The sequence below is a fragment of the Crocuta crocuta genome, unplaced genomic scaffold (genome assembly GCF_008692635.1).
Source record: "Crocuta crocuta isolate KB4526 unplaced genomic scaffold, BGI_CrCroc_1.0 scaffold279, whole genome shotgun sequence".
NCBI lineage: Eukaryota > Metazoa > Chordata > Mammalia > Carnivora > Hyaenidae > Crocuta > Crocuta crocuta.
Genome location: NW_027551570.1, coordinates 7,341,184 through 7,362,633, shown reverse-complemented (window position 1 = coordinate 7,362,633; position 21,450 = coordinate 7,341,184). Strand labels below are relative to the sequence as shown.

Genomic DNA, 21,450 nt, shown 5'->3' with positions numbered 1-21,450 from the left:
GCAGCCTAAAGCCATCACCTTCCCCGGCTTCGGGGAGCCCGGCACGCCCAGAGGAGCGCCCTTTGCTTTTCGCATACCTTTCGGTGTGGAGGGCGCAGCAGCGGCGGCGCCGGGGCTTGCCCACAGTCCCACCCGTAATTGGGACGTACGTCAGGCAGGTCCCACGTAGGTGCAGCAGCACCGCGGAGCTCCGGACCTCCCTGCAAGGTTGTTGGGGACCGTTGCCAGGGAGACGGCGCGAGGCATGCTGGGAAGTCGGGGCGAGGCGGCACAGAGCAGGTCCCCGAGGCGGAAGTGTGCACTGATCAAAATGGGCGGGGAAAGGAGAAGACGCCCGACCCACCTGGCTTCCCTAACATGACAGCGGCCATTTCGGAGATTACTTCCCGGCCTTCCCTAGTGACCTGGCGCCTCCAGGCCCGGGAGCACCTGTACCCCCGGCGCGGTGTGGCACCACTGGCTTCATGGAACCGAGCTTCCCAGTGACGTCATACGCGGAGGCTTCCGGTTCCCGCTCTTGAGGTTGGACTCTCACGTGCAGGCGTTTCCAGGACTCCCTGGGCTCCTGCAGGCTTTTAATGGAGGGGCTAGTTTTCTGGGAGGACTGTGCAGGTGGGCTCTGCCGCCCGTCGGGTAGCGGATTCTAAGGGCCGGGTGGCGTGATGTATGAAGCCTGTGTTTGACGACTAAGAGCAAACGTTCTGTGCGCCTTTCTCCTACCCAGCACGCATTTGTTCAACAACTATTGCAAGGTCCTGTAATTAGTTTAGAATGAATTGACATGGCCTCTGTTTCCATATATTTCACACGAGCCACTTATAAATAACTACTATACTGGATAAGGAAAGGCCAAAACCAGGGTGAATGGAGTTGGGCGCAGAATGCAAGGAGGTGCCTCCAAAGCCTGTAATCCAGATCCATATATTTTAATGCAGTGTATTTAAAAATCGAAAATAATGCAAAAGAAATACATGATTAATAAAATCTCATTATTTTAAATAAAGACACATTCGGTGACCGTGCCATGCTGAGCTATATTGGAGCATGAGGCCAAAGGAAAAACCACATCCTATGACTTCAGGTAGCCAGATGGGGAACGATATTCTTGGTACTGAGCCAGATAATGCAAAGATGAGGAGATGAAAAGAGCCCCTGGTAGAGGTGAAACCGGAGAGTTCTAAGTTCCTCCAGGCATGAAGCAGTAATTATCCTTACTCAAAACTATGCCAATTAAGATGGGACCACAAGCCAAGGCCTAAAAGAAATTCCCAGACCCTGATTGTCAGTAAAGAAAAACTGGATCCACATCATTGACCCTACACACTTTAGTTAAGTGAAGCCTAGTGCCCCCTGATTTATTAATTATGAGATTGAAGAGGGTTTCATTTTTTAGAGCTTACGACTTTTTACCTTGACCCTACAAAACTCTTCTTTGTTGGAAGATGGTGACTGTTATCTATCTCAATATCAAAGTCCACAGTAGTCTCTCTTAGTTTGTCAGTAATGGACTGTAATGGGTTCTCTTTTAGAATCAACAGCTTCCATCTCTATCAAGAGGTTAAAGTCCATGAAACCATTGCACTTGGGCCTTGTAACATACAGGGAAAGCAAAAGAGAATGAAAACCCATGCACTCAGCTAGCCGGTGGTGCCTGAGCAACTAGATAAGAATTGAGATGCTAATACCTGATATGTTGTTTCAAGAGCTATTCATAACATTTGCTGTTGGTTTGTGGTGCTGGAAATGATGACTTGGTCCCCAGTAAAGAGCACCAACTGTGTGTGTCCTATCGTTTTAATCCGGCAGTTCTTCAGACAGTCATCATGGGTATTCGAGGACTAATGAGTTTTGTGGAAGATCACAGCAATGAGTTCTTCACTGATTTGAAGTTGCGGGACACAAAAATTGTCATTGACGGCTATGCTCTCTTCCATCGGCTTTGCTTCAACTCAGACTTGGAACTTCGGTATGGAGGGGACTATGACTCTTTTGCAGATGTTGTACACAAATTCTTTGAATCACTGTTTGCTTGTAATATCTGTCCATATGTTGTGTTAGATGGAGGATGTGACATTTCAGATAAAAAGCTTAAAACTTTAAAGGATCGAGCTAGAGAGAAGATCCAAGTGGCTCATTCCCTTTCTGTTGGCAGGGGTGGGTGTGTGTGTCCCTTACTCATCCGGGAAGTGTTCATCCAGGTTTTAATCAAGTTACAAGTGTGTTTTGTCCAGTGCTTTTCAGAAGCAGATCGGGACATTATGACACTGGCTAATCATTGGAATTGCCCTGTGTTATCATCAGATAGTGACTTTTGCATTTTTGACCTAAAAACTGGGTTTTGCCCACTGACTAGCTTTCAGTGGAGAAATGTAAACACTATCAAAGGTACACAAGACTGCTATATCCCTGCCAAATGCTTTTCCATTGATGCGCTCTGCCGTCACTTCAGCAATATGAATAAAGAACTCTTACCTCTCTTCGCGGTGCTATGTGGAAACGATCATATTAATCTACCCATCATGGACACATTCTTAACTAAAGTCCGTCTTCCTCTCGGAGCTACCAGTTCAAAGGGGAGGAGACACCACCGAGTCTGGGGACTTCTGAACTGGTTATCTCATTTTGCCAACCCTACTGAAGCATTGGATAATGTTCTGAAATATCTCCCAAAAAAGGATCGAGAAAATGTGAAGGAAATTCTGTGCTGTTCCATGGAAGAATACCAGCAATCCCAGGTGAAGCTGCAGGACTTCTTTCAGTACGGTAGTTACACCTGTCCGGCTGCCTTGAATCTGGATTTACCAGAGTGGGTATTAGTGGCATTGGCCAAAGGCCAGCTCTCTCCTTTCATCAGCGATGCTTTGGTGCTAAGACGGACCATTCTTCACACACAGGTGGAAAATATGCAGCAACCAAATGCCCACAGAATATCTCTGCCCATCCGGCAAATCATCTATGGGCTTCTTTTGAATGCTTCCTCACATCTGGAGAATGTGTCTTGGAATGCATTGCCTTCTCAGCCTCCAGCTTTCAGCGAAGTGGAAAGGATTAATAAAAATATCAAGACATCGATTGTTAATGCAGTAGAACTACCCAAGGATTATTCTGATTTAAGCATATTGCCTGAGGTAAGTGTTTGTAACACTAATGTCATTTTTGTAAAGTACTTCACGGGTTAAAAAGTGCTTTCATGTATATTATCTCTTCATGTAACCAGATGAGGTTGGTTGCTCTATTCCCCCCAGTTCGTAGCTGAGAAAACTAGGACTCAGCGTAGGTGACTGTGTGATACCTCAGCCAGAGACGTGAAGTGCTAGAACCCAATCCTAGGGCTTTTAGCTCCCGATCTGCCATTTCCACTCTCCCTCAGTAGTCTGTGTTATCTGTGCAGTTATTACTGCTACTCTGTTGATACTAGCTATTCATAAATTGGGGTTTTGTGCCTTTAAAAAAAGACAAAGGAAAACATTCTGAGCTACAAAAACTGCATTGCTAGGCATTTGTCATAGGCATAGCTAATATCTTAGACTGCATCAGATTTCAGTTAATAAGATTAATACACTTAGGTCTAATTCTTCATTTTTATCAATGAGGACCTGTTTTTTTAGGCTTTATTTAGGTTTATGGCATCATGATGATTAGTTTGACACTGAAAACATGATTCTTAGCCTAACTCAGTGTTGTTTAAACCTGAGTAACGCTCAGACCAATCCCCTTTCTAAGGTTAAAAAAAAAATTTTGGATCCAAGTGTTTATTTTTTTGTTTACATAAATATACTGAAAATTACAAGTAGATATTAAACTGCTTATACTAACACAATTAAATGTACAGATTAAATCCAGACAAATCTATAATACCAATTGTAGGGCCTATTTGGAGTTTCTTGTTGTTTTAATTTGAGAGAGAGAGTGCAAGCAGGAAGAGGGGCAGAGGGAGAGCGAGAATTCCAAGCAGACACCACGTTCAGCGTAGAACCTGACATAGGGCTCCATCCGATGACCCTGGGGTCATGACCTGAGCTGAAATCAATCAGTTGAGTTGGATCCTCAACTGACTGAGCCACTCAGGCGCCCCTATTGGAAGTTTTCTTAAATCCAACTAATATTCAGATTCATGAGACTGTCACAGACCACTCCTGGTACCCGTCTACTCAAGGATATAGGAGAGCAACCATAGTTTCCCAGCAGGTTTGAATGAAGCTTTCTTTCCTGTGGGAGTTTTTTGGAACAGTCTACACCACTGGTTCCCCACTGGTGTGATTTTGTCCCCTTTTTTTCCCCGACAGGGGACATTTGGCAATATCTGGAGACACTTTCAATCATCGCTGTAGGTGGTTGGAGGAGGGAGGGTGTTGCTACTGGCCTCTAGTGAGGAGAGGCCAAGGATACTGCTAAACATCTTAAAATGCACAGGACACCTGCCCACAACAAGGAATTATCCAGCCCAAGATGTCAGCAATGCCAATCCCTGGCCTGAATGAGGACCAGAGACTAACCTCTCAGGTCTCCCCATTAGTACCAGCTCAGGCAGGAGGAAATGAGAGCCACATCAGGTGGGTACCAGAGCCTCCTTGGCAATGGGGAATAACTGCTAATGGGAACAGGGTTTCTTTTTGGGGTGCCAAAATGTTCTGGAATCAGTGATGGTTGTACAAGCTTATAAATATACTAAAATCACCTTGAAAGGGTGAATTTTATAGTATGTAATTTATATCTCAGTTAAAGAAAGAAAAAGTCTCACTGGCCTCCTTCCCCCCCTCCTTTCTTATAACAGTTCCATAAACATAGTTTCTGAGCTGTGTCCAACAAGGGCTATGCCTAATTACAAGTCACTGCACTCGGGGAAGCCCCATGATGTGATGTCCCCACCCGGTGTTTACAGTTCATTTATAGTTCAAATCTAGATACAATTTTACAAGAGTCCTTTTTACCATGCTAAGTAACACAGCTAACTTTAGCACATTTCTAGGGCTTCAGAACTAGAAAGTTGAGCATAAGTCAAATTCCAAACTGAGGGGATTTGTTAAAACTTTACTCATAGCAATAAAATTGAAATTAGCAGAATTCTAAAGGGTGACATATTATTGCAATTACATTTCTCTTCAACATAGATGGTGCTGTGAAGGGTTTTTAAAAACTTTATTATTGAAAAACGATGTACAGTAAGTGCTCATGTTTAAAGTGTGCGCTTTGATGAGTTTGATGTATGTTTACATCTGTGACTCCATCCTTGCAATTAAAGTAATGAATGTATGCATCGCTCCTAAAATTTTCCCTCCCTGAGTAGGTACACACAGCGAAGTACACAGATGACTGTAGAGCTTGATGAATTCTTACCAACTTGACACTTCCAGGTAAAGAATGCCCACATGAAGACTCATTATCAGCACCCCAGCAGCTTTCTCGAATTTCCATTCCCAGGGAGCACCCCCTCTACCACTTCCTGTAATCACTATCTGGACCTGTAATAACATTGAATAGTTTTAACTGTTTTTATATTTTATAAATATGAAATCCTGTAACGTGAATCCTTCCATCTAGCTTCTTTTATTCAATATGTTTGTGAGACTCATATCACTATGGGAAGCTGTAGATCACTTATTTCTCCTTGTTGTATATTATTACATTGTGGGAATTTACCACAGTTGATCTTTCCATTTTGCAGGTAATGGGCACTTGGGTAATTTGCAGTTTGGGCAGCTGTGAATAGTGCTATGAACATTGCAGTGCACATCATTTCTTGAAAATATGGATATGTATCTGTTGGATATACTCCTAAGAGTGGAATTGTTAGGTCATAGAATATGCATATATTTAGTTTACAAGTTGTATTGCCAAATGGTCTTGCAAGGTGGCTTAACCAATTAGTATTCCCACCAGCAGCTTATGAAAGTTCCTCTTACTTTACATCCTTGCTGACACCTGGCATTTTTTTCCTTAAAAAAAATTTGCTTCAGCTATTCTGATGGTTGGATAGTGGCAACATTTTAACCAATTTGATGTTAATTTCATTTCCCTGATGACTTATTTGTGTACGTTTTATGTATCCATTGGACACTTGGATACTCTGTTATAGAAGTTTCTGTTCAAAGTCTTTTGCCCATTTTCCTGTTGGCTTTTTGTTTATTTCTATATATGTGTTTTGTCAAATAACATGTGAACAGACTCTTGCATAGTCTACTTTGTCTTTTCACTGTAGTATGTTTTGATGACAGAATCTTAATAGTCCAATTTTAATTTTTATTATTTATAGTTATATCTATAACCTACTTAAAAAATTGTCTACTCCAAGGTCATGACAGGTTTTTTTTCTTTCATATTTAGATCTACAGTCTATCTACAACTGATTTTTTGTGTGTGGTGTTACATAGGGATCAAGACACTTTTTCCCTCATATGAAAGAAAATTCAGTTGAGTCAATGAGTGTAGCATGCTGATTATACTCCTTGCCAAGTGGAGATGAAAAGTGTTCTCATCACTTACCTGTATTCAAAGTAGGGTGCGATTCTAGTTCACTTTCTGTGTGGTCGTATCTTTCAGCTTTCCCTAGGCATAAACTAATCAATTATGTATTTAGCTCAGTGTTGCTAGCTCTAATTAGCCCATGATAATTCTTTTTCCTTTTATACTTATTTTTGAGAGAGAGAGCAGGAGAGAGGCAGGGATAAAGAGAGAATTCTAAGCAGGCTCCACAATGTCAGCACAGAGCCCAACATGGGGCTCGAATTTACTAACCATGTGATTGTGACCTGAGCCAAAATCAGTAGTCGTACACTCAACCAACTGAACCACCCAGGCACCTCAATTCTTTTTTTTTTTTTTTTTAATTTATTTTGAGAGAGAGAGAGAGAGAGAGAAGATATGAGTGGGGAAGGGGCAGAGAGAGAAAGACGGAGAGAATCCGAAGCAGGCTTCATGCTGTCAGCCTGGACCCCACCATGGGGCTTGAACCATGAACCATGAGATTATGACCTGAGCTGAAATCAAGAGTTGGACGCTTAACCAGCTGAGTCACCCAGGCGCCTATAGCCCATGATAATTCTAAATGGTATCAAGTGCAGATGTGATTCCAAAGACAAATGCAGGTATAATAGAAACTTGTGATAGTTCTCTATTCATTTTTTGCTTTTAAAATTTTTCAATGTTTTATTTATTTCTGCGAGAGAGAGACACAACGTGAACAGGGGAGGGTCAGAGTGAGAGGGAGATATAGAATCTGAAGCAGGCTCCAGGCCCTGAGCTAGCTGTCAGCACAGAGCCCAATGCGGGGCTCGAACCCACAAATCGTGAGATCATGACCTGAGCCAAAGTCAGACACTTAACCGACTAAGCCACCCAGGTGCCTCTCATTTTGTTTTTCTTAACATGAGGTGTCAGGTGTTGTAATAGAAACTTTATACTAATTCCACAGTAACCACATAGGGTAGGATTTTCATTTGGTTATGTGAGTTGCAGTGGATAGAACTCCATTGAAGTTAACCAGTGAGAGGTTAATTATAAGGAGAGATGCAAGTGGGTCTTTCTTTGGGAGTAAGGCAGCACCAAGACCAGTCTCTCTCTGGGTGGGATCTTCTTCTTTAGGCTTGTTCTTTCCTTCCCCTCTGGGGTAAGGGAAAGTTGTCACATGGGATAAAACGTAACCAGATTTAAGGGCTGTGAGCAGAGTAGTTCCTCTTTTGGAAGGGGCTAAGAACTGGTGGGTTCCATGAAACATCTTTTGTAATTCACTGTAATGCCCACTTACAGATAATCAGATGGACTGTAGAAAAGCTCAGAAACTTGCTCAATGTGGTATACAGTTAATGAGAGACAGAACATTTCTAAAGGTGAAGCCTAAACTCTCTTTTGTTCATAAAAGTTGTAATTTGGCTGGAGAATTCAATAATTTAAGCATTATATGTCAGAAGAGATTTCACGTATTTTCTTAGCTTTCCTTGGTGTATTTTCCTACCAGTTGAGATCATAAAGTTTTTAAGTAGTTGTTATTTCCCATCAGTGATTGTTTAGACTGTATTTGCAGATTTCTTTTTTTTCCCTTTTTTATTTTTTAACAAATAGTTTATTGTGTGTATTTGCATATTTCTAATTTTAAAAAGTTTATCACAGTATTGGGGCGCCTGGGTGGCTCAGTCGGTTCAGCATCCAACTCGAGTCCACTCAGGTCATGATCACAAGGCTTTGTGGGTTCGAGCCCTGTGTTGGGCTCTGTGCCAACAGTGTGGAGCCTGTTTAAGATTCTCTCACTCTCTCTGCCCTCCCCCATTCACGCTGTCTCTCTCTCTCTCTCAAAAAGAACCCATTTATCACAGTATCAAAATCTTAAAACCAGTTTTATGAATTATATTTAATGCTTTCCTACATCTATGGTGAAACTATTTTATCAGTTATGATGTGTTTTATTTCAGGTTAACATGTCCATTCCCTGCTGTCAACATACAGACTACAAACTAGGTTTTAGGTACTGAGAAAGTCTCTTCATCCTTACAGAAAATTAAAAAAGAAATCCTTTTCTGGCTGCATGTAGACACTAGGAACACCAGTGTTTTCTTTCTTAAAAGTTTGATGGTAAAGTCCTCCTGAAGGTGCCCTTTTAATAGTACTAATTTCCTTATTTGTAAAAGTGTGTGACCTAGGAGGTCCTTATGGTTCTTAAGATCCACTAGGGCCAAGTTATTTCAAGAAGCCCAAACCTCTCATAGCTGTTAACTTCCTTTTATCTGAAAGTATACTCTAAAGCATGGAGTAGAAGTGAGTGTGGTGTGTTAGTGCACGCACAGTGCAAGTAGTCCTTAAAGATTCCTATCCCCCTTGAATATACCTCTCACCTACAAGCAGCCACCGTGGGAACAATCCCTTGTGGGAACACAAAAAAGCAAAGTATTCAACTGGGTAGGGACATGAGACAAGACCCAAACAAATATTGAAGGCTGTATAATATGCCACAGAGGGTGCGTATCATCTATGTTTGCCTTCTAGAGGTGATCAGAAATGGCATCATGAAGGTGGGGCCTCAGTAGTCACTGTCCGGTAAGAATAGGGTTGAGTATAGATCTTTGTTTCTCAAGACAGAATACTTAAAATGTAGATTCCTCGGTTGCTCTCATTTACGGAATCAAAATTTAGGGCGTGGGACCTGAAGGCTGAATTTTTTAAGCTTCCCAAGTGACATGCACTGAAGATGTTCACCAGCCTCCATGGAGGATGGAATGACACGAGCAAGGGCTGTGTCGTGGGAGTACATGATATATCCATTCAACCGTACTTATTAAGCACGGTTTAAATGCTTTGAGTGTGGCTGCTCTTTCCACAGTTAGATAAGAAACTGACAGAGCAATTCATTTGCATTAAAGTCTCCTCATAGTAGAGGGAAAAAAAAGACCTTCCCCAAAGTAACTTGCAGGATGTTCGGTATGTATTTTCAGCTCTCCTTGGCCAAACGGCAGATCCTTCTGTTAGAAACCCTGAAGGTGAAACAGACCATCCTGGAGCCAATCCCTTCTTCATTGAAGTTGCTCGTTTCAGTCACTTGCTACTGGCTTCAGCACACAGAGGCCAAGGCAAAGCTACATCATCTGCAGGCCTTACTGCTAGGGATGCTGATGGGGCCCCTGCACGTCATCAACAGCCCTGGTAGGTATCTGGAAATTCCAGGAGTAAAGTTTTGCATATTACTTGCATATAATCGCAAGTTTAAACAAACGAAAAAACATTCTTGGATTGTTTACTCCCATCGATTGTATCCAGAACTTAGGGGTGGAGACACCAAACTACCATGCACTCACTGGCAAATGTTTCTGAGCACTTCTGTGCACCAGGCTCAGTGCTGCAGTGCCTGACTCTGAGGCCAGAGCAGTGAAGGTGTGCTGGTACTGCCTCCTCCCACCTGCTCTGTGGCACCTAATACTTTGATCTATGAAGTGAGCATGTGTAACTTGCCAGTTACATTCTGTACTCCATGTACCCTGTCCCTATTGTCAATACAGTGGCAACATCATCACTAGAAATTTATTTAAAATTGTCCATTGGTAAAACTTCTGAATGCCTACAACCATAATAAACATTCATGCTTGTGCTGTTGTTGTTTTACTTTTTCTCCACTGTAAGTTTCAATTAGTGTGTTCGTGATGACAGAAATAGTAATTTCTTTTTCTCTTAGAGAATTACAGTTTAAGGTAGTTTCAGCTGCATGTAAGTGTCAGGTGAAATAAATGCAGATGCATTGGAGCACTTCAATTCTTTAATAGAATTATTCCCTTTAAAAGATCATGAGTGCTGTAATACCTTATCTAAACACGTATAATCATCATCACACTCCAGAACACTGCTAATATCTAATCTCATGGCCACCAGCCACGTGTGGCTATTTAAATGAAAACTTTAGCTTCTTGACACTGGCCACATTTTAAGCACTCAGAGGCCACATAAAACTAGAGGCTACTGACTGGACAGCACAGACACAAAACATTTCCGTCATTGCTGAGAGTTCTGTTGGACAGTGCTACTCTTGAGTTTACTTTTAAAATACATTAAATGAAAGAGTGAAGCGGTATAGACTCCAGGACACCCCAAGTGGGAGAGTAGTTGTTAGAAGAGACTCTTCTTATAGGACAGCCAACTGAATGAGCTAAGGCCCACTACTAGTTAAAGCACAAGTTTAGGGTATTTCCACTCTTTGAATAATAACTATAGTTTAACAACATTCTCAGAGCACAAGCCTGTTGACTTTTTACCTAAGTCCAACAGAAGGGGCATGTCAAGGGTCTGTTTCTTTTCTTTTAGGAATTGTGGACCCTGCACCTAGGCAGGCTCAGTGCCTTGCTGCTCGCTAATGGGTAAAAGGTGGGCCTTCTTTTTATTACTTTCAAGTCGGTCCAATGTCATTTTGCGTGCCCCTCCTCAAACCTGCAAGAGCCCACAGCTGAACGCAAACAGGCTCCTCATTGCCGAGGCTTGTTGCTCCTTGCCTCTTACCCTCCACTACGTGAAGAAGGAGATGATTTACCATATGCTCCTTGAGTCATGCTTTTGTTTTCCTCCCATAAAGCAGAGGTTAAAGTGTGCTCTGAACACAGGCTGTGTAAGTGCACTATGATAGGGACTGGTCTCCATGGAAGGAAACTTCGCGAACGAGAACAGTGAAGAGAAGGATATTTAATAGTAATTCGTATTTTCCAGAGACAGATTTTGGGTTTGGAGAGTTCAGAAGCAGATGTATTTTAAGTCAGGTAGTAGACCAGTGAAAGAAATTCTTATTTTAAGGAAAAATAAATAATTTAGGGTTGAATAAAGTTAGGTTGTCATTAAAAAGGCATTTCAGTATAAATATTTCAATTTATACAGCAAGGCTTTTACATTGACGTTAAAATAGTAAAGAGCCAGAAGAGAAAAGCATTTTGGTTATTTAAACTAATTTTTTTCTTTATGGAATTCAAAGTCTTATGTAGAGAGAAAATTACAAGCTATACAGTGTTTCTGGAAATACTGCCCTCGGGCTGCTTCTCTGTCTAGGAAAGGAAGATCTGCGGGAGGATGGTGATAGGATGCTGTATGAAGAGTTCCAAAGAGTGAAGGAGCAGACGCGGCCGGGCACGAGACTGGACTTAGACACAGCTCACATCTTCTGTCAGTGGCAGTGCTGTCTGCAGATGGGGATGTATCTCAATCAGCTGCTGTCCGCTCCTCTCCCGGAACCAGACCTAACTCGGTAAGCACCACGGGAAACTAGTTCAGATGGCTGCACACAGAAGTACATACTTTTACTTATACTTAAAGCAAATAAATGTTTAAAAATTAATCTTAGTATAATGGGTCTTGGATCACTATTATAGCAGAAGAGCTGGAAACATAAAAGTTTTTCCATATTCCCCAAAAAAGTGGTCATGATTAGGTCAAAGATTTAAAAAGCCAGTCCCTTAAGGTAAAACAAGAGGCAGCTGAGCTGTTGGTAGGCTAGAACTCGCTCCGTCCCTTCTCTCAGGTCTTTGTTCAGCTATCACTTTATAAAGGCTCTTTCTGATTATCCTCCTGGAATATTACCCTCTCCTTCCAGTCACTCTAGTCCTATTACTCTTTTGGAGTTTTGTAATTGCATTTCTTACCACGTGGCATACTGTTCACATACTTGTTCAAATATGTATTAAACGCCTACTGTGTGCTTGAGTGTAGTGAACAGATTTTTTTAATCTCTGCTGTCACGGAGGAGCTTTTATTCTAGTGAGAGGACTCTGAGACATTTAAGTGGACTTTATTTAGGGTTTTTGTTTTGCCAGACAAGTATGAACAAGGGAGAGGCAGCCTGCATGCCAGGAAGGGATTATGATGGTTGAGTATGGAGTTTGAGCTGGGTAAGAAAGATAGGATAGCAGTAGGGCGTGGGCACTACATTCAGGGGATTGGACATGCTGGTGATTGTACATCCAGGAAATCCCAGGGGAGGGAGAGAGGAAGAATAAAGGGCAGACGGTTAGCAAATGGAGTGGAGACTGGAGATGCGCTTTGTCTCTCTCCACTTGAAAGGAAGCTCTGTGAGGAAGGGGCTTAGCTATTTACTTTTGTTGCCCCGGTGCCAGCCTTCAGTAAAAACTCAAATATTTGTCAAATAAGTGAATGACATATGTTTGGAGGCATATAAAATCTGCTGGTGTGACTTGAAGTGTTTTAAGGTATACCATTTCCTAGCAGTAAATAGTGTTAATACATCTCTGGGCCTGATATCTAAGCCAACCCTAGAACCTTCTACCAAATAAGATTAATTGGCCTCTGACCTATGGATTCTTTATGCCCTTCCTTAAATAATTTAGGTCATTCTAGACTGGATCCTCTCCAGCTACCACACAGCCCTTTATGACAAAACAGGGAAAAACAAGACCAAACAGTTCTCTTCATAATAATTTCAGCAGGACTGTTTTGCAATTCAGCATTACTAAAGCTTTTTAAATGATGATCTTACACTGATTAAACGATGGTTCTGCATTAGTTGCTAAGGCACCGGTTGATCAACTCTGGCAGTAAGTTATGTATTATTAAACTTGTGGCTTCCAATTAATCCCGTTTTATTTTCCAGAAGTGGATTCTCAGTGCAAGTGAATCAGTGAGCTTGCAAATGAGGCCACTAAATTTTCTCATATTTCAGCAGACTGCCTATTTGGTTTATGAGACATTTTTAATTCCTTTCCTTTGAAGTGATAAGAGGCCTCCTCAACTTTTGGCTACTTGCAGAACCAGCAAGCATCTATCTAATTTGTTGATAACAAGTTTTTAAGTACCACCAGCCAAATTTGCACTAACAACTCAGTTCCTTCCATCAAGGAACAGAGTTTTAAAAGTCATTTTAATAATAATTTTATAGAAGAGCTCAGTGTTTAGCTGCACTTGTTGAAGCTATGTTAAGACCAAGGTCCTACACAGAACCTGTGCTTTGACAACACTCTTTCTCTCTTCTGTGAAACAGACTGTATAGTGGGAGCCTGGTGCATGGACTATGCCGACAACTGCGAACATCGACTTCTGTAGAAAGTCTCCTGAGCTTGTGCCCTGAGGCGAAGCATCTTTATGAACATCTGTTCAATGCCACAAGGTCATATGCCCCTGCTGAATTATTCCTACCAAAGGGTAAATCAAATTCAAAAAAAAAAAGGCAAAAGAAACAAGGTACCAGCCGGTCAAAGAACAGAGTGGGAACCACCTCAGACACTAAATGCTGGTATGAGGGAGGCAATCGGTTTGGGCTATTAATGGTTGAAAACTTGGAGGAACATATTGAGCTCTCAGAGCTTGAATAAACTCAGTCTGCAACCAGATGTATAATTTTATTTTAAAGTAGGCTGCACACCTAATGTGGGGCTTGAACTCGCAACTGTGGGATCAAGAGTCCCGGATGCTCCAGTGACTGAGCCACCCAGGCACCCCCAGATGTAATTCTTAAAATTTTTATAGCCTCCCTTCAAATGATTAGCTTTTTTCTTTACAACTAATCTGTTAGGGGATAAACACTGTAAAGGCAATCTTTGAATTCCAAGGTATTTTGTATTCTGCTTTTAATAAATAAAACCTGATTTAAGAAACTTCTGTATTTTCTTAAACACACTTGAAAGCATGTTTGTACTTCTTATTCCATTTTAGGAAGTTAATAATAAGTCTATAACCTTTACATTGCAGCAACTCAGCCAGCTATGTTTTCAAAAAGAATAGAAGCCCTACTTATTTCCCATAAGCAGAAGCTGAGTTATTATCATTTCAAAACATTTTTTTCCCAACTGTTTCCTCTTCATCCTTTATTCTGAAAGGTCTGAGCCTTAGGAGAGACAAGTTGAGGATGCCAGACAGGAAGTAAACACCTTTAAGTACTAGGAAAATGAGACCATGGCAGCCTTGAGGAACACTTTATATGCTCCAGGTTTTAAAGCAGAAGTTGAAATTGTAATGGTTCCAACAAATTAAGAAATAGCATCCTGAGCTCCTGGATCTAGAGAAGAAAGAGGAAACACTATAAAGAAATTAAAGTATTAGTGATATATGCAGCAATACCAGAATCTTAGGCCATTTTTTTATACTGCAAGTATTGACCCTTTAATGGGATATGAAATCAATGAGTCATAACCAGTATTTTTTAAAAGTGGAAATCATCAGACATGCATATATTAAATGGTTGTACAAAATGTATTTCTTACTGTGGATTGCAGTCAAAAGACTTTGAAAGGCACTGCTCTGGAACTCACTAGTGGTTGCTAAAATTACAATTACCAATAAAATTGGGAAGGTGCTGGCCAGTTCCAAATAAAGAACTTGAAAATAAACAAGCAAGTGGAATCAATCGAATTGGGCAAAATCTATAGATCTGAAGGTATAATCCCAACCTTATTTTATTTGTATTCATACAAATTGTGTTTTTCCTTTCTTCTGTACTCTCTCACTGGCTACATTCCATCAGTAAGAACCCTAAACTTAGTTTTCAGCTGTCATGTTGAACAGGCCTATATTCAGTTCCTAACTTCAGGCAAACACGTCTTTCCACTTTCCTAGTGAGAACCATACCCTTAGGGGAGTAAGCCTATCGTCAACCAGTGTTCTATTCATACCTTCAAGTGTTTACCGGCTTTAGCCATTTACAAAGACAAAAACACAATCTTATCTGTTCCTAAAGTTTTCAACCCTAAAGACTGGCTTCTGTTTCAAATAAAGAGTTCTTGAAATAAAATTTTTATTTTAGGAGTTGTGTATGGGGCTCTGTACTAAGAGGTGGTTTTTATGTCTCTAAAGAGATGGTTATTCACAGAATAATCAAAAGAGCAGTATATCCTCTATTATTCATACATGTTTTTCCAACAGATAGATAGATCTCAGATGTGTGATCACACATCTAAGTAATCACAAGCATATTAAGTCCTTTGTTGTATCAAAATTCTCTTTTTCTTGATTCCTGCAGTTGGGGGCCAATCTGGAAGTTATCCCAGTATGAATGTCCTATGTCCTGGTTTTATCAACCCTGCCTTTGCAAACCATCAACCTTGCATGAAAAACTATTTCTGCTTCCACGTTGGCAAATGGTTTGATAGGCACCAACTGAAGACTGTATAGGCTACAGAGTTTAATTACAAGTCAACTTAATTATATCATTCATCTTTTTCTTTCATTAAAAGGAGTTTTTCAAGCAAAGGGGGCCTCCTTCAGTAAACATAAATCAGGTTCCCTTCTCTAGCTATTACAATCAGGGCCATTTACTTGAAATTATCCACCTAGCCTTTCAGTAAAGGAGTTAAAATCTAATAATGTCCACTGACTCTTACTCTGAGAATTAAGCTGTTACCCCGCCCCATTATATATCTTATCTTGGATCTATGAAATGAGAGGTCATAAGCACTCAACAGGGTATCTGAGGGGTTTACCAAATTTGGTAAACTAGGATATAGTACCTGATCCCCAAAGTCATACTTGTGCAAGCTGCTTGGTGAGACAACACACAATGAAATAACAAGAACATTTAATGAAGCAATCTGTCAACTACAAAATGTCAAAGTGAGACTGATTGCTACAATAAAGAGACAGGAGTCCTCAGGATGAGGACAGGTTATGTGACAAGACTCTCAGTTTTGGCTTCTGAGCTTGGCTTTAAGAGACAGGGATGTAATTCAGAGGAGATACAGGGGCAATGGAAACACCTCTGTAGAAGCAGAATGTTATACATTCCACATTCCATTTGGAAAATTTTTTTCTGTTTTTAATCATGTCTTTAGGTCTTCCTCTTTCTGATTCAATTCTAGCTAATCAAAGCTCACCTGAGGCTTTGGAAGTGTAAGTCTTCAGTTACTAGTTTAAGTATGAAAGGAACTCTGGACAGCTTTTTTAAATGAATAAATTTAAGGAGCAAAGCTGAAAGGAGAAAAACACTATAATATAACCATGTTCTGTATCTAGTTGTGATAAAATTATACTTGAACTTTATTGGTACAACTCTTTTTGAGATACCTAGACCTAGAAAGTTTAATGTATATATCCTGTAAATATAAACCCTAAAGGCATTTCATGATGATTGATCATGACAAAAAATGCAAATTAATTTTAGTATTTAAGTTTGTATTTAAAATTCAAATTAATTATAATTCTAGAAGATAAAGACCTTTATAGCTAGAAAGATCTTAGAATTATCTTTTCTTCCCGTGCACAAAATATCTGTAAAATGGGGATCAGAATACAAGTGTCATATAAAGATAAAATGACATGTACTTTTAAATTACTAAGCATAGTGCCTGGCACTAACAACATGTAATTAATGATAGCCGTTATTGTTAACATCCACACGTTAACATCCACAGAAGAAAACCAACAGCAAAGCAAGGGATCTGGGCAGGAGTCAGGGCTGAGCAGAAAGATCAACACCATGAGACCAACGGCTGCCAGAGCTAATGGCAGAAATTTTGCAGAGGCAGGGAGGTCAACACTATCAAATATGGCTAACGGGACAAGGGCAAGAATGTGAGAACAAAGGAACTTCAGCAGAGCTGTCAGGCTGAAGCCACACTAAAAAGAGAAGTGCCAAGAGAATGTGAATAGGCAGCCAAGCTCACTCAACCTCAGAAGATAAGGAAAAAAGACCAGAAGGAACAACTACCCCTATGGGTATTTGTGCCCTTCCTGCATGTGCTTTTTCCTTGCTATCAAGGAATTTTCTGAATTGTTTTTAAAACTGGATTTGAAACATAGTCACTTTTAAAACTATGTTTAAAGATAGGAAAAAATTAATAGCAGATATGCCTTATTCCATAATCCTAAGGAAGACAAAGCCAGTTTTCCCCCTTAGTGAGATTTCCAGTTCATCAGGTACCAGTCCCTAGCACATGGTACTTGGCTGGCTCGCACACGATGAGCCCACAACAGCCCCTGGAAAGCACTCACCTCCAAGAACAGGATAAACAATTTCATGTCCCTAAAAGGACAAACTCTCACTAGTACCAAATGTAGTGACCTTGTATTTTTAGTGAGGTGAACATCGGGTACTTGGTATTTATTGTATGTCTTACATTGATGCATTTCAGTCAAGACAGCTGAAAATGATTCTGTACCTTCTATCAACTTGAAATTAAATACTATTTATTTTGTAAAGATGCCTCCCCACTTTCAGCAATAGCTTTCTGAACAATATATGGTAAGCTGCTTTGGCATTTCTTTCCAGGTCTGAAATATGCTAAACTTCAAGTTCATCCAACTATAAAAATTCTAAGATGAGAACCTCATGCTGAGGAAGAACGTTTTAAAATTCAAAGGCATGACTGCACCAGGCCAAGTATCAGTCTGTTATGATGGGAAAAAATAGATGAAATGAGGTAATACATGGAAAAGTATTTCCAGCTTGTTTCAATGGATCTAGTTTTCAGGAAGAAAAATCAAATGTCACATGAACATGTTGCAATACACATGCAGTCACTTTTATTCCTAACTAGTCTTGATAAAATTTTAGAGATCTGATTAAGATAGCCAAATCATTCTCTCAATATTTACATATTTATGTGTACATATATGTGTACACATACATATTTTAAGAAATAATTTTCTCCATTATGACTCTGGAGATACTTGGGAGATTTCTTTGTACAATATAATTCACTTGCATCAGGATCAGGAAACATGTAGGAAAGTTTTTACAAAACAACAACAACAAACTGATCAAAATATATCAATGTATCAATACTGGAATTTGATAATTTAGAAGACTGAAAAAATTAAGCCAACGTGATCTAGCATACAAGCTTAGGAAAACTTTTCCACTGCGTTTTTTCATATAATTGGTGCTTTTTGGAGGATTAACTGAGGTGCTGTTTCTTCCTGGAAAACTGCTATGTGTCGGTCTGCGCATTGCCTTCCCCATGACTTCTGTCTGATTCATGTGTGGTACACATTATGGGGGAATAAATCAAAAGATGTTAATAGGGAAAACAAAGTCTACTCTGCAGTATCTCAATGCTTGCTAACATGGATACAGAATAAGAAACTATATGCCATGATAGAGAAGGGGTTATATGTGGGTTAATCCACCTGTTAGAACTTGCTCTGATGTGGGAACTTCTTTATGAATACTTATTACATCACTCTGAAATACTGGTATTTATAAATGTGTCAATGAGAAATGCTATAAATTATATGCTAAAATTATTATGCTAAAATTGCTATGGTTATATAGTATTTTTATGCCTTCATAAAATACTGGCAGGAATCCTGTTTTCCTATTTCCTATTCAATTGTCATTCATTTGTGTAGGATAAGGTTTAGGTGAGGAATCAGGGGTTCTGTTGTGGATATGTTAAAGTTTTAGGTGCTTAAGTGAAAACACCTTCTGGGCAGCTGGATATATGTCTGAAGCCTAGGTTAAAGTCTTTGGGTGTTGAGATTATAAACTATTTTCCTCCTCTTCTATGTAAAAACATCTTCAATAAATATGTTGTGCTATTTTATGATCAGAGAGAAGCAGTAGTTAATGCCTCTGGGAAGAAGGATGGTATCAAGAGAGCAAGCTTCCAATGTTGCCTTGTCATGTTCCAAGAAACTCTGGAAAAAAAGAGTTAAAAATGGGGGTGGGGTGAGAGACCTTTGTTGTTGAAATCTGAGAATGGTGACGCCACAAACCCAAGTTTCTGATCACAAAGTACGGTAGCCCTTTAAGCTCTCAGATGTATGTGCACCATGTTTTAAAAGACAAACTAAAGAAACTGACCCTACTATAATAATAACCATAATCTACTTCGTAAAGTGGTTAAGCCTGACCTCTCAGAGAAATCCACTAAAAAATATGATAATTTTACCTTAAAAATATGATAAGTACTATGCAAATATATTTTGGTTTGGAAATTCTGTTCCAAAGTTCCAAAATGAGTGTGCATTTTCCTCTAAGACTGTGCTGACAGGACACTTTGGTTTTACTATTACTAAACTTTGTCTTTCCTAGCAGGATGATACAGAAAAGTCTACTCAAATTAAGCTTGTTTTCGTGTTTGTTAGGAAGAAACAACACACACACTTCCCTTGTGTGTGTGATGAAGAGCACAACTCAGATGGGACAGCAGACGAGAACTCTCTAACCAATCTTCGTAGTGGTGATGAGGTGGGACTGATGATAACAGGCGTGGCCTCCTTGTTGATGATGATGTTCTGAGAACAGACTAAAATTCTCTGACTTCCTCCACATACGAGCCTTGGTGGAGACTCAGAGGAGTCAGTAACATCAAATTTGCTATCAAGTTCATCCATCCCAGAGATAATGTCCTGTTGGTAGAGTGGAAGGTAGAGAAAACTGATGCCACTTCCTTGCTAGTCCACTGAATGCAGTGCATAGGCCTATTTTCCTCTTTCTGAATATCTATACGAGTAGGCAACCTTTTTCTGTAAAGGGCTGGAATAAATAATAAACCTAAAGTAAATACTTTAGGTTTAGTAAGCCATATGGTCTCTGTTATAACTACTTACTTCTGTTGTAGAATGAAGTAGTGATAAATAATAAATGAATGTATATAACTGTGTTCCAATAAAACTAATTACAAATCCAACAACAGACTGATTTAGTTTGTCAACTCCAAAGCTAATTCAGCAGCCCATGTGGGTGACTTAGTTCCCTAAGATTAAAATAAACTGTTTTCCTAATTTGTAACACATCTAGCTAATTCATGGGCCATCCAGACCTGCTCCCTATATAAAGACAGTCATAAAATCTAAGACAATCCTATTAAATAACCATATTGATGAATATAAGAAACATGAAAACATATTCAATTATAACTCCCTACAATTGAGCTAAGAATGCTTAAATGTAGTCTGTCAGACTTTCCTATCAAGCAAACATTTTTAACAATCTATTTGGTTGGAGCCTGATGTAAATGGCTCCAAGAATAGTATTTTGGAAGACTCACATAAGTTGTTTCATATTATGCTTTTAAAATGCAGACTTGGGGCGCCTGGGTGGCTTAGTCGGTTAAGCGTCCGACTTTCGCTTAGGTCATGATCTCGTGGTTCGTGGGTTCGGGCCCCGCGTCGGGCTCTGTGCTGAGTGCCAGCTCAGAGCCTGGAGCCTATTTCAGAGTCTGTGTCTCCCTCTCTCTCTGACCCTCCCCTGCTCACACTGTCTCTCTCTCTCTCCTAGAAATAAATAAAAATATAAATAAAAATAAAATGCAGACTTGATGAAAAAGAACAAATGTTCAAGGCATCACAGTATGTTTTTATGACCATAAGATGGCACCAAATTGTTACTATTCAACTAACAAGCACTTTAGCATACTTATCATAGGAAGGCCTTAATAGAAAATCATTTTTAATATAGTTGAGTGGATTAGTATTAAAAGAAAAAGACCTGTATTAAAAAGCACACTTCATGTTTAGAGTTCAAAAGCTAGAAATACTCAGAACCCAAAATGGGCCTCCAGGCTCATGCAGGACCATTGGCCCAATTTCTGGCAAGATGTGCTATTAAGACTGTGAGATGGGGTTTCTACCTAAAGGGTTACTAAGTAGAACAATGCAATTATTGCTGAAGAAAATAATGGTGATGGGGCAACCCTGATTTTGATATGAAAGGCAGGTATGCCAGGTCTAACAGCCATGGGACCAGAACAGAAATGTGGTCCTTTGCTCAGAATATTTGTCAATTTGGCTAGATTTCAACAAAAAGGAAAAGAAACAGCAAAGTCAGGTGGGTTCAGTGACCTGCACCTGCAACACTGGCTACCTGGGGCAGCTGTACAAATGAATGCAGGCAGTTACCACACTTGCAAGCACTCAGGAACACTACCAGGTTTAGATCAGTGAAGAATTTATAAAGATTAAAACTAATGGCTCAAATCATTTTTTACTTTCCTCCCCAAACTGTACCACTTAAACTTATTTTGAATGAGAGAAGAAGATTCTATCAAATTTCTGTCTAGATTTATCAGTGTAGCGGCTTGGACTTGAATTTTTAATGCTTTCTAA

The 21,450-nt window shown here is 40.0% G+C and overlaps 3 protein-coding genes across 4 annotated transcripts in view; 1 reads left to right on the top strand and 2 right to left on the bottom strand.

The window, feature by feature from the left end:
* The window catches only part of LOC144220614 (serine/threonine-protein kinase Nek11-like), a gene marked incomplete at its 3' end in the record, with an annotated part of 113,954 nt that extends 113,753 nt beyond the window's left edge, over positions 1-201 (bottom strand). Inside the window, exon 1 of the mRNA XM_077750918.1 lies at positions 78-201. The remainder of the gene's footprint in view (positions 1-77) is intronic.
* A 102-nt stretch (positions 202-303) lies between these two features.
* ASTE1 (asteroid structure-specific endonuclease 1) lies at positions 304-14,135 on the top strand. Of its 2 annotated transcripts, none has more exons than XM_077750879.1 (5): positions 304-522; positions 1,807-3,128; positions 9,423-9,630; positions 11,509-11,704; positions 13,451-14,135. In XM_077750879.1, the coding sequence occupies exons 2-5, from the start codon at positions 1,824-1,826 to the stop codon at positions 13,779-13,781; spliced, it is 2,040 nt and encodes a 679-aa protein (XP_077607005.1). In that variant the 5' UTR covers positions 304-522; positions 1,807-1,823; the 3' UTR covers positions 13,782-14,135. The 2 variants fall into 2 exon arrangements, with proteins under 2 accessions (XP_077607005.1, XP_077607004.1); XM_077750878.1 differs by lacking the exon at positions 304-522 and adding an exon at positions 532-612.
* Positions 11,132-21,450, bottom strand: part of ATP2C1 (ATPase secretory pathway Ca2+ transporting 1) — a 168,510-nt gene continuing 158,191 nt past the window's right edge. Inside the window, exon 28 of the mRNA XM_077750877.1 lies at positions 11,132-11,734. Within this exon, the coding sequence (XP_077607003.1) occupies positions 11,663-11,734 (72 nt within the window). The 3' untranslated portion in view covers positions 11,132-11,662. The remainder of the gene's footprint in view (positions 11,735-21,450) is intronic.